Genomic DNA, 12,984 nt, shown 5'->3' with positions numbered 1-12,984 from the left:
TTGGGCAGCACTAGAGGGCCTTGTGGCCCACAGCCTTGCCTGTTCCTTGCCTTTGGCTGGCACCTGGCCACGCCCTGAATGCACCCCTTTCTGTCCCCAGTACCAAGGCCGTATTAATGAGCTGCTGCTGTCAGTCATCACCTGGGTTGGTATTGTCATCTCCCTGGTCTGTCTGGCTATCTGCATCTCCACCTTCTGCTTCCTGCGGGGCTTGCAGACTGACCGCAACACCATCCACAAGAACCTGTGCATCAACCTCTTCCTTGCGGAGCTGCTCTTCCTGGTTGGAATAGATAAAACTCAGTATGAGGTAAGGCATACTTGGGGCCAAGGCTCAGCAGTGGGGAGGGCTGCAGCTCGAGGAGCAGCCGCTGACTGAGCTGCCCTTGCAGGTCGCCTGCCCTATCTTTGCGGGGCTGCTGCACTACTTCTTCCTGGCCGCCTTCTCCTGGCTGTGCCTGGAGGGCGTGCACCTCTACCTGCTGCTGGTGGAGGTGTTCGAGAGCGAGTATTCACGCACCAAGTACTATTACCTGGGCGGCTACTGCTTCCCAGCCCTGGTGGTCGGCATCGCAGCAGCCATTGACTACCGAAGCTACGGCACTGAAAAGGCGTGAGTCATCCTGTTGTCCCTGTGCTCTCCATCTTCTTCGTTCTTGAGTGCCTGGCTTTCTTTGGGCCAGGGCAGGGTGGCTGGGCTTTCAGGCATCTTCCCACTCTGGTTGTGTTTCTTTGTAGCTGCTGGCTGAGGGTGGATAATTACTTCATCTGGAGCTTCATTGGGCCCGTCTCGTTTGTCATCGTGGTGAGTGGCACTCCAAGTGCTGGGGCTCCTTTCATTCACGCTGGCCTTGCCCCTAAGCCCCAGGGCCCTTGCCAGCTTTACAAGGCACTCATGTAAAAACTGTCAGAACTAAGCAGAGGGGCCAGGGCATGGCTCAGTGATGAATACTTGCCCACAATGCAAAGGGCCCTCAGTTCTATCTAATAACATACACACACACAGCGCCTGACTGAGTCAGTGGTCCCTGGCACCGAGGCAGTGAACCTGCAGTTATGGTCCAAGCCCGTTTCATGCCAAGTCATGACGTTTGACCTCACAGCAGTGACTGCAGAGTTATTTGCTAAGAAAGCACTGAGAAGGGGTTGGACCCCAGCCTGAGCCCACTTCCTGTGCTCCTGCCCAGGTGAACCTGGTGTTCCTCATGGTGACCCTGCACAAGATGATCCGAAGCTCATCAGTGCTCAAGCCTGACTCCAGTCGCCTTGACAACATCAAGTGAGTCACTAACCCGGGGAGCCAGCCTCACAGACTTCCCTGAGACGCTGTACCACTGGGACCACCCACTGGGGTTTTCAGTGCAAGGGCGTTTGTACCTGGGATGGCCGTACTCACCAGAGCCAGGAAGGGCACAGTCCATCCAGTCTGTGCTTGCTGGCCTGTGGAGTCAGTATGAGTCTGTTTGAGGACACCTGGAAAACAGGCCACAGGGGAGTTTTGGTGGCTGGAAATATAGCCAAAATGATTAAGTTGGCAGAGAACAACAGGCCTTCCTAAGACCTCCTCAGCCTTAGGCTAGGTCTTTCAGACGGCACTGGAGGCCTTGCGGCTGGGCCATCTTCCTTGATGAGTACGGTGACTGCCTGTCCCCCTGACCACCAGGTCCTGGGCACTGGGTGCCATTGCACTGCTCTTCCTGCTGGGCCTCACCTGGGCTTTTGGCCTCCTCTTCATCAACAAAGAGTCAGTAGTCATGGCCTATCTCTTCACTACCTTCAACGCCTTCCAGGGGGTCTTCATCTTTGTCTTTCACTGCGCCTTACAGAAAAAGGTGAGGGTAGAAGAGCTCTCCTCAGGGACATTCTGGATTATTAGTGGAGGGAGGCCAGGATGAGGCTCAGGTGCTCCCTGGGACCCTTAGTGTATCCCTTGATCACCTCCCTAATGTGGACAGGGTGCAGGTATTCAGTCAGTAGAGACGACTCTTGAAGAGTGGTGGCACAGAGCAGATTTCACCATGGGTGTTCTTGTGGCCGTTAGTCATGAGGCCCAGCCTTAGGTGACAGACAACTGGGAGCCACAGCATATGATTCCTACCTTAGCAGTGAGAGTGCTTCTCCCTCGTCTGGCTTGGAGGACACTGCACAGATGATGCACACGCATACATGCAGGCAGAACATGCATACTCAGAACATTCTTTTCTCAAAAATACACACAAGGAGCCATGTGCTGGTGACTCATCACTTTAATCCCAGCACTTGAGAGGCAGAGGCGGGCAGATCTCTATGAATTTGAAGCCAGCCTGGCCCACAGAGCAAGTTCTAGGACAGCCAGGTCTACACAGAGAAAGAAACCTGTCTCTCTAAACAAAACCACATGTGAAGGAGAATTAAAAGAAAGTGAAAGGCTGGAGAGATGGCTCGGTGGTGAAGAACACAGACTGCCCTTCCAGAGGTCCAGAGTTCAGTTCCCACATGGTGGCTCACAACCATCTGGAATGGGATCTGATGCCCTCTTCGTGTGTCTGAAGATAGTGACAAAAACATCCACAGGTTGAGGGTGTGCCTGAGTTGGTAAAATGCCTGCCTGGCTTACATGAAGCCTGGGTTCCATCCTTAGCATCACAGGAATTGAGCATAGTGGTGCATGCCTAGAATCCCAGCACTGGGAAAGGAGGGGCAGGAAAGCATATGTTCCCTGTGTCTGGCATAGAGTATATGTTCCTTAAAGATGTGTTAGGTTGGAGGATGAAGGGATGAATAAGAAAGTTGGTGGTGGAGTAGATAAGGGATGAGTCTAGGTAGCAGGTTCTGAGAGTGACACTGTCCCCTCTCACACAGGTGCACAAGGAGTACAGCAAGTGCCTGCGTCACTCCTACTGCTGCATCCGCTCCCCACCTGGGGGCACTCACGGCTCCCTTAAGACCTCAGCCATGCGAAGTAACACCCGATACTACACAGGGACCCAGGTACCCGGGCAGGGAAGGCATATCCACCAGGTCTCTCTGGGGCCAAGAGGCAGGAGTGCTCTGCCAGAATCTCAGAAAGATCCTGGAGGGCAGAGTGGCCCTAGAGATCCCCTCATGTTTGGGCTGTGTCCCCAGAGCCGAATCCGGAGGATGTGGAATGACACCGTGAGGAAGCAGACAGAGTCCTCCTTTATGGCAGGTGACATCAACAGCACCCCAACCCTGAACCGAGGTGAGGTCCCCCCGGCACTGCGTCCTCTCTCAGAAGCTCCCTGCCCCAGGTCTCTGGGCCACCTTGTAACCTTTTACTCCTCCCTTGGGCAGGTACCATGGGGAACCACCTACTGACCAACCCCGTGCTACAGCCTCGTGGGGGCACTAGCCCATACAATACACTCATTGCAGAGTCCGTGGGCTTCAATCCCTCCTCGCCCCCAGTCTTCAACTCCCCAGGTGAGGACACTTAGACTACCTGGATGCCAGGGAAGAGCAGAGTCCCGGGTTGGGAGGCCCCAAGGGTAGGTCCTAAGGGGCCTCTGCGTGGCTCATTCTTGTCTTGTCTTCTCTTCTTCTGTGGGCTGGCGTCTACAGGAAGCTACAGGGAACCCAGTAAGTACCCCTGACTCCTGGAAGCACTTCCAAAGGGGGATTGGAACAAGGCAGTAACCCTCTGTAGCCTCTCATATGGACTGTATGTACATTTGGGGTGCCCCTAGCCACAGGCTCTGACATAGTAGCCAGGTGAGACCCTCAGAGAATGAAAGTGGGGGGGGGGGGGGTTCAAGCCTAGGGAGTGTACCTGCATACACAGGGCTCCACTTGCTGAAGTTCTGAAACTTAAGAACTCAAGTAAAAACCCCGAGGTGTTGGTCCCAATGCACACCCCCGTCAGCCTATTGCTTTTGGCAGACGCCACTGCAACAGAGGAAGAAGAAAGTGGGAACAGAACAGAGACCCTGGGACAGACCCCTCAGCTCCTTTGCCTACCTATCCAACCAGGCCCATCCTTATTGCTCCCTCTGCCCTGCAGAGCACCCCTTGGGAGGCCGGGAAGCCTGTGGCATGGACACCCTGCCACTTAACGGCAACTTCAACAACAGCTACTCCTTGCGAAGCGGTGATTTCCCTCCAGGGGATGGGGGTCCCGAGCCACCCCGAGGCCGGAACCTGGCAGATGCTGCTGCCTTTGAGAAGATGATCATCTCAGAGCTGGTGCACAACAACCTGCGAGGGGCCAGTGGGGGCGCCAAAGGGCCTCCACCAGAGCCACCTGTGCCACCTGTGCCAGGGGTCAGTGAGGACGAGGCCGGTGGACCGGGGGGTGCTGACCGGGCAGAGATTGAACTTCTCTACAAGGCCCTGGAGGAGCCGCTGCTGCTGCCCCGGGCCCAGTCGGTGCTGTACCAGAGTGATCTGGATGAGTCGGAGAGCTGTACGGCAGAGGACGGGGCCACCAGCCGGCCCCTCTCCTCCCCTCCCGGCCGGGACTCCCTTTATGCCAGCGGGGCCAACCTGCGGGACTCGCCCTCCTACCCGGACAGCAGCCCGGAAGGGCCTAATGAGGCCCTGCCCCCGCCCCCACCTGCTCCCCCTGGGCCCCCAGAAATCTACTACACCTCTCGCCCGCCGGCCCTGGTGGCTCGGAATCCCCTACAGGGCTACTACCAGGTGCGGCGGCCCAGCCATGAAGGCTACCTGGCAGCCCCCAGCCTCGAGGGGCCAGGGCCCGATGGGGACGGGCAAATGCAGTTGGTCACTAGTCTCTGAGGGGCCTCATGGACCAGAGGCCTGGCCAGGGAGGGAATCCAGGAGGGGCTCTGGTGGGAGCAGAGACTGACGGAGGCAGTGGCTGGTGGGCCACTCTCTCCAGGTGCCCCTCTGCCTGTGGGCCCCACAGTCCCCTTGGGGACTATGACCTGGACCCCAGGTGCCAGGGTTAGTAGACAGGGTTTCCACCAGCCACAAGCCCCAGCCTCTCTAGGTGAGTGCATTGAGGAGAAGCCCCCAGGGCCCTGGGAGTGAGAGAGAAGCTGGTAGGTGTGACCAACTTCTGAAGCTCCCTGCCTGTGGAAGGAGACAGCAAGGGACACGGCTTCCCTAGGTGTGTAGGGGTTGCCGCTTCTGAGCTGGCCAAAGCCTTGCAGGATCCACTCTATCTGCTGCTCACTCTTCTCCATCCACCAGAAGAACAGTGGGTTAGTGGGACAGATGGACGGGATCCCTCCATGCTACAGTTCCTTGCTTCCTGGAGACTGGGCCTTACACCACGAGAAAGCCCAGGCCCAGGGGCTGGGGCTGGGGGAAGGTAGGGGGGCTGGTGGTTAATGGTGGAACTTTCTCTGAAGCTCCTTTCTCCTTTGCTATTGGTCCCTGTCTCCCAAGCAAGCCTGCCCCTCAGCCCCCAGAGTGCACCCAATGACCCCCTCCCTTGGGGTGACTCCTGATGAAGCACAACTCCCCGCAGGGCCCCTAACCCACTGGAGTGACCATATTTGGGCCGTTCCCAGTCCTGTGGGCTGGGCTATCTGGGGAGCAGATTTGGGGTCTGGGGCTCCCTGAGGAGTGGGTCCTGGGTTTGGATCTTTCTCTAGGGGGTCCTCTTACCCCTCTCTCTTCCTCCCCTATTGCTGTAAATATTTCAACAAAATGGAAAAGGAAAAAAAAAAAAAGACAAAAAAAAAAAAGTAAGAAAATCTCATCACTTGAAGCCACCGGGCACCTGCAGCCCAGGCCAGCCCGGACTTTCTCCGGAACAGAGCAGCGGCCAGCCCTGGCAGCCAGGACTTCCTGTATGTGTACATCCCAGCCGGGGTGGGCAGCCGCCAGAGCAGCTTTTTACACTCCAGAGACAAAACAAATCTAGAAGCAACAGCGAAACAAAGAACCTGTCCTTCCCAGCACCGGTCCTTTCACCTCTGCTCTGTCCACCCTGCATCAGTCAGCCCTCCTGGGGCGTGTACCTCACTGCCTGCCCCAGGGCCAGAGGCCTGTCTCCCCTGCCCCACTGGCCAGGAGACAAGATATCTTCACACCCAAAGATGCTTTTGCCAAGATGGCTGCACTACCCCTTTGAGTTCCTGCTTCTTGTATATCACTTCAGGACTCACAGCAGGCAGGAGGAGGCTGGTGTCCCATCCTGAGAAGGGCAAGGGAAGCAAGGTCAGAATGTGGTTCCTGGGGCTGAGGGTGGGATGGCAGTAGTGATGTCATTTCAGGGGTGGGGGACAAAGGTGAGAGGTCGCTTTTCCTTACCCTGTCCCTACCCCAAGCCCTCTGTCAGGCTTAGGGTGTCCTCTAAACACCTCCAGCCCAGCCTGCCCTCCCCCCAGTTTTTTTGGGGGGTAGCATAATCCTGCTGCCATCATCCAGAGGTGGCAACACACCTCTGCTGACTTCATCCTGTCTCTTCCCTGCCTCCTTCCTCACAAGTGCCATGAGTTTTCAAGCATCCTTGGGTCTCAGCTTGCTGCTGCCATGAGCTTCTATGCGTTGTGGGGGAGGGACTCTAGGTAGGAGCTGAGGAGGAGGTGGATGGGTGGCTGGAAGGACCCTTTTTGCTGCTAGAAATCCCTCTCCCTTCTAAGGAGCTGGGACTGGCTTGTCCCCAATCAATGAGGGGGAAAGGGGCCAGACCAAAGATAATGGTTTGCCCCATGGAGGGGAACAGATGTGAAAAGGCAGGGTTTATTCCATCTCTGGTTTTCTTCTGGTAATGTTTTAGCTTGTCTTGCCAGAAGACCAAGAGTGAAGTCTAGATAGGGGAGAAGAGACAGGATGGGGACAGTTGCCAGGCAGGTGTGAAGAGAGCATGAAATGGCTCATAGCCCTTGCCTGACTTCACTGGATCTGGACTTTGCTGTGGCTGTAATGGAGTGGCTGGCCTAGGAGCTAGAGGACTTGACTCGGCCCAGGCCCGAGGCCATCAGACACCAATAAAGCTGGAAGAAGCTGTGGGGTGAGGAGCTCCTCGGGGACTGGCAGGCACAGGAGTCCTGTGTCCTCTCTTCCTATACAGCCCTTCTCCAAATGTGGGCTATGGAGGGCAGGCTGTAGTGTAGTAGGGCCCATGGTTCCTGCCTAGCTGGAATCACTAGCACAGGAGCAACTTGCTTCCAGGCCTCAGAGCTCCATGGCAGGTCCCCAAGTGGGGCTGGATCCACTACAATCCAGCGTAAAGCCACCCAGAGAGCCCAGGTGTCCCCTACCCTAACCAGACCTGGTGCCTTGGCGCCCCCACCCCAGCGGGGACGGTACAGAGAAGGGTCTTGGTCTCCTCCTCCCTTCCTTGGGCTCCTGAATTCATTTGCTCCTGAATCTTGCTCATTCTTTTTCTCTAGGTTTTTTTCTTTTGAGTTTTCCTAGCTATCCAACTTTTCGTTGTGTCCTTTTTTGCTGTCTCTGTGTTCCTCTCATTCTCAATTTCTTAGTCCATTTGGGCCTCCTCCCTGCTCCCACACCCTACTCCCTCCCCTCCTTGGTCTCCTTTTCGATATGCCAAACCAATTTTGGGTCGAGTGCATTTAACGAGAATAAAACAAAAGGCTCATAAGAACGTTTCAGAAAAAAACAAAAAGTTTTAAAAAAAAAATGTTGAGTCAAAAAAGTCAAACAATAAAGAAATTAAGATTTCTTGAAGTGATAGAGTGGTGTGATCAATTGGTGGACAAAAAGATGCATAGTATAATTCCCTCGGTCCCGGAGATATAACATTCTGAAGTTGGATGAGCATGGTATTACAGGCCTATAATTTCAACCTGTGGGAAGCTGAGACAAGATTATCAGTCAAGGTCAGCCTGGGCTACACAGTGAAACCCTGTCTCAACAAAATTAAGGGGATGGGGAGATGGTTCTGTGGTAAGGAACACTTGCTCTTGCACAAGTCCCAGCTTCTTTTTGTTCCCCTATAGTGGCACACAACCACCTGTGACTCCAGTTCTAAGGGATCTGAATTCTCCGACCTCCACAGGCATACTTATAGCCCATCCAACTTACCTTACATACAAGGAACACTCAGATAAAAGCTGAAACAGACAGAACCCTCAGCAGACATGAGGAACTTGTGTGGAATGCTTTTACACTCCTGGTCTGGCTGTTTCTTGGGCTGTTTCCTCTGATCTGCACCCATAATGCAGGGTGCACAGCTACAGTTATAGTTCGTTTTACAGATGGAGATGCATACCTAGATACATACATACATAGACACACACACAAACCTGTCTCTGGCCTGCCCACTGGGTCACACGCCCTTCTTAGCCTAAACACATAGCTACAGCCAAGTATGGAAATGTGACACAGATTCCAGTCACTTGTCTAGATTCTAATGCAGAATGAGGTCTGTCATGGATATTCTTGGCTGTCAACTTGACTACATCTGAATAAACTAAAATCCAAACTACTGGGTAGGCTGATGGGATCATCTGAAGTGGGAAGACCTATTTTAAATCCTAGCCACACCCTCTGGTGGCAGCCTATAAAGGATATGGAGAAAGCTCTTGCTCTTTGTCTCACTGTCCTCACTATCACTGGTAAGTTCATTCTCTCACTGGTATTAGAGCCGACTTCTTCAGGATTCCAGTGTATTCTGAAGACCAGCTGAGACAGACAGCCTTGTAGACTGAACAACTATAGGATTCTTGTCCATTAGGAAACAGCCATTGTTGGACTAGCCAGACCACAGCCTGTAAGCCAATAAATTACACACACACAGGTATTATATGTATATATAATATGCATATATTCATCCCCATATATGTAAGTATATACTCATATTCATTCTATTACTTCTGCTTCTCTAGAGAACCCTAATGCATATTTTGGTGCCAGGAGTGGTTCTAGAGCATCAGAAGTATAAGGATGAATTTTTTAAGTATCTCGTTACGGATGGTTGTGAGCCACCATGTGGTTGCTGGGATTTGAACTCTGGACCTTCGGAAGAGCAGTCGGGTGCTCTTACCCACTGAGCCATCTCACCAGCCCGAATTTTTTAAGTATCTGGAATACAGTTTCCAATTTCCTGACACCTAGTTACTGAAGCCTCTTCTGGAAACTTAAAGAACAGTAAAAATCCATGGTGTGGACCATTTCACAAACTTGTAGAGAGAAATACATTTGATTATACTGATTTACTATTGTAAGAAGCAATGAATTTAGTGACTATATAACATTTTTGACAATTTGAGGGAAAATAATGATGCTAGTTGGTCCATTCCTAGCATCTCTGGATAAATTGACAAAGGAGAATAGTGAGCTCTGTGATAAAATGACCCAGCTTCTAGCATCAGAGAAGATGGTGATGAACAACAACAATGAACTAACTGATAAAGCCGGGGGCAAAAACAGCATAAAAGTCCCTAAGTGTCAAAGCCACAAAGCTCAAGTTAGGGGAAATCAAACCCTTATTATAAGATTAGCTGAAATTCACTGGGCAGTGGTGGCGCATGCCTTTAATCCCAGCACTTGGGAGGCAGAGGCAGGCGGATTTCTGTGTTCGAGGCCAGCCTGGTCTACAGAGTGAGTTCCAGGACAGCGTGGGCTAAGCAGAGAAACCCTGTCTTGAAAAAAAAAAACAATTAGCTGCATCATTTCCTGGGGTGGAGAGATGATGGGTCAGCAGTTAAGAGCATTTGCTGTTCTTCCAGAGGACCCAGGCTCAATTCCCAGCATGACCGTTCACAACTGTCAGTAGTTAAAGAATATTAATTGATAAAGAATGGAATCCTGCATCGAGGGATGGAGATATATGGGAGGACCCTATTGAGGCTGAAAATTTTGAACCTTCATATTCTCAAGAATACCTTTCCTGAGGAAGAGGTCTCTCCACTGTTGTTAGAAGATACATCCCAACTGCTGGGATGACAGCCTTCACCTAAGGAATTTGACTCTTATCTACTAAACTAGCAGTGGCTTTTCCTGAAGGAGATGCCAAGACAATACAGATATCCTTCAGGGCCCAGCAGCAGTTACCTCTAGACTTAGGGCTCCTTGAGGGGAGATAGAAAGTGTAGGCCACAAGGAGGCACACCACACCATTAAAGAGCTTAGTGCGTTCTCTAATTTATTCAGGCAGAAGTCTGGGGAATATCTGTGGGGATGGATTTTAAGGGTATGGGGTGTGGTTGGGAGATGGTGGCAAAGGCCTTTCACCCAGCCCTTAGGAGGCAACGGCAGCTGGATCTCTGCGAGTTCAAGTCTAGCCTGGTCTACACATGGAGTTCCAAGACAGCCAAAGCTACAACAGAGAAGCCTTATCTTGAAAAATCAATGGGGGCAGGGGGAGTAAGGGATGACAGTGAAAGGAACATAGAACTGGATTAGGCTGAGTTTACTGACATGGGCCCACTAAGTGGACAGTCTTGGTTTAATATGGAAGCTTGCACATGTATTAACAAAGAAACAAATTAATAAATGGTGTAGCAAGGCAGTAGAGGTGCACACCTTTAATCCCAGCACTCAGGAAGCAGAGCAGGTGGTCTAGGGAGAAAGTTCCAGGGCAGCCAGGGCTACATAGAGAAACTTTGTCTTGAAAACCAAACAAAAGTGGGTACACAGTATAAGACCTAATCCTCTACAATAGGAAGGTCCAGGAAACATGACCTTCACTAATCCTATAAGACTCAAAATGGTGAGGGGAACCAGCACACTGGGAAAGATTTGTTGTTGCTTTCTCTTTCTGTTCTAGACCTTCTCAAACAAAACATAGAAAGGCTCCATCGGGTAGTGGCAAGAAGGAATCTTGTCCTGTGAACCAACTTCCAGTCTTGAGCCAGTCTGTAGACTCAGAACCCCTGGGATGAAAGTCCAGGTTCTCCTTTTTAAAGTACCTATAAGCTTTTTTTTTGGGGGGGGGGGATTTCGAGACAGGGTTTCTCTGTATAGCCCTGGCTGTCCTGGAACTCACTTTGTAGACCAGGCTGGCCTCGAACTCAGAAATCTGCCTGCCTCTGCCTCCCAAGTGCTGGGATTAAAGGTGTGTGCCACCACACCCGGATACCTATAAGCTTTATTATTAGCCTTTTTCCAGTCTATCCTCAGAAGGACCTACAGCATTTTAAAAAGGTAACTGTATACTGGGGGAAAGGAAGCAATCAGACTTTCTGGGGCATCTTATATGCTGTTTCAGTGAGACCTCAAAAAGTACTGTAGCCCTTGAGTTAAATCAGGGGCTTATGGAGGTCAAGTGACTGATGAAGTTCTGGCTGTTCTGACTCACAGTAGGCCTAGTGGGTTCTTGAAATCATCCTGTATTCATTTCCTCAGTTCCAGAATGTTTAACTTGGATATACTTAGAAGTTGGCAGAATTTAAGCCGGGCGTGGTGGCGCACGCCTTTAATCCCAGCACTCGGGAGGCAGAGGCAGGCGGATTTCTGAGTTCGAGGCCAGCCTGGTCTACAAAGTGAGTTCCAGGACAGCCAGGGCTATACAGAGAAACCCTGTCTCGAAAAACCAAAAAAAAAAAAAAGAAGTTGGCAGAATTTACACATTGATTCTCTGACCAGTGCATTGAAGGCTGCTATGGCTAAAGTGGCCAAATGGAAGCCATTGGAGTTGTCTCTACTAGAAAATAGTGAAGTAAAAACAGTATCAAATCCCAGGAGGAACTGCAGAAAATAGTGCTACCATCAAGGACTTGAAAGATGCAGGGGTGGTGGTGTCCATCACATCTTTCTTTAACTCTCCTATCTGGTCAGTGCAGAAGACAGATGCTGTGGTGGTTTGGATATGCTTGGCCCAGGTGAAGTGGCAATATTAGGAGGTGTGGCCTTGTTGAAGAAAGTGTGTCACCGTGTAGACGGGCTTTGAGGCTTCCGAGTGCTCAAACTCCACCTAGTGCAGAAGAGAGCCTCCTCCTGGCTGCCTGCAAAAAGATGGTAGTCTCCTCCTGGTTTCCTTCAGACCAAGATGTAGAACTCTAGGTTCCTCCGATACCAAGTCTATCTGCACGATGTCATGCTTCCTGCCTTCATGATAATGGACTGAACCTCTGAACCTGTAAGCCAGCCCCATTTAAATGTTTGTATGAGTTGCCCTGGTCATGGTGGCTCTTCATAGCAATAAAACCTAAACTAAGACAGATGAATTGCAGAGAATGACAGCTGTCTATAGAAAATTTAATCAAGCAGTGATTCTTATTGTAGCTGCTGTACCAAATGTGGTGTCCTTACTTGAGCTGATTAACACATTTCCTGGTACATGGTATACAGCTATTGATTTAGCAAACGTCATTTTCTCAGAACCTGTCCATAAGAACCAAGAGAAACAATGTTCTTTCAGCTGGCAAGGCCAGACTATATCTTTACAGTTTTACCTCAAGGATATATTTACTCTCCAGCCCTGTGTCTTAACTTAGAAGGGATCTTGATCATCAGTCTCTTCCATGAAAAGAAGGGATCTTGATCATCAGTCTCTTCCATGAAATATCACATCCCTGCATGATACTGATATTATGCTGTTTGGACCAAGTGAGCAAGAGGCAGCACCACTTTGGACATGTTGATAAAACATATGCACATCAGAGGATGGGAAATTAAACCAAACAAAATTCAAGGCACTTTTATCTCAGTGAAATTCTTAGGAGTCCAGTGGCATGAGGAATGATGAGATATTACTTCTAAAGTGAAAGATAAGTTATTGCACCTAGCCCCCATTTATTGGGCATATTTGGATTCTGAAGACAGAACATTCCTCACTTGTGTTACTCCAGTCCATATACAAAGTGACTCTGAAAGCTGCTAGCTTTGAGTAGTGCCTAGAATAGAAGGCTCTTCAACAGGTCCAGGCTGCTATACAGACTGCTCTACCACTTAGACCATATGATTCAACAGACCCAATGGTAATTGAGGTGTTGGTGGCACACAGGGATGCTGTTTGGAGTCTTTAGCAGACCTTCATAGGTAAATCATAGAGACTTTTAGGATTTTGTAACATGGATCTACCATCATCTGCAGACTATTTTGCTCTTGGTTTGCTATTGGGCCATAATGAAAACTGAACATTTGACAATGGGCCACCAAGTT

At 50.8% G+C, this 12,984-nt stretch overlaps 1 protein-coding gene across 4 annotated transcripts in view; it reads left to right on the top strand.

Annotated features, from left to right (window-relative positions):
- Adgrl1 (adhesion G protein-coupled receptor L1) overlaps positions 1–5,663 on the top strand; it is a 40,266-nt gene extending 34,603 nt beyond the window's left edge. For 3 of the 4 annotated variants that reach the window (XM_085843766.1, XM_085843768.1, XM_085843769.1), the window contains 9 exons: positions 101–310; positions 393–613; positions 739–805; positions 1,188–1,279; positions 1,664–1,832; positions 2,842–3,202; positions 3,295–3,423; positions 3,562–3,579; positions 4,001–5,663. In XM_085843766.1, the coding sequence (XP_085699892.1) occupies positions 101–310; positions 393–613; positions 739–805; positions 1,188–1,279; positions 1,664–1,832; positions 2,842–3,202; positions 3,295–3,423; positions 3,562–3,579; positions 4,001–4,737 (2,004 nt within the window). In that variant the 3' untranslated portion in view covers positions 4,738–5,663. The remainder of the gene's footprint in view (positions 1–100; positions 311–392; positions 614–738; positions 806–1,187; positions 1,280–1,663; positions 1,833–2,841; positions 3,203–3,294; positions 3,424–3,561; positions 3,580–4,000) is intronic. The other variant, XM_021169576.3, reaches the window with a different exon arrangement.
- Positions 5,664–12,984: the final 7,321 nt, after the last annotated feature.

Source organism: Mus caroli, unplaced genomic scaffold (genome assembly GCF_978045245.1).
Source record: "Mus caroli unplaced genomic scaffold, Mus_caroli_1 scaffold_10, whole genome shotgun sequence".
Classification (NCBI taxonomy): Eukaryota; Metazoa; Chordata; class Mammalia; order Rodentia; family Muridae; genus Mus; species Mus caroli.
This window is presented reverse-complemented; position numbering and strand designations above follow the sequence as displayed.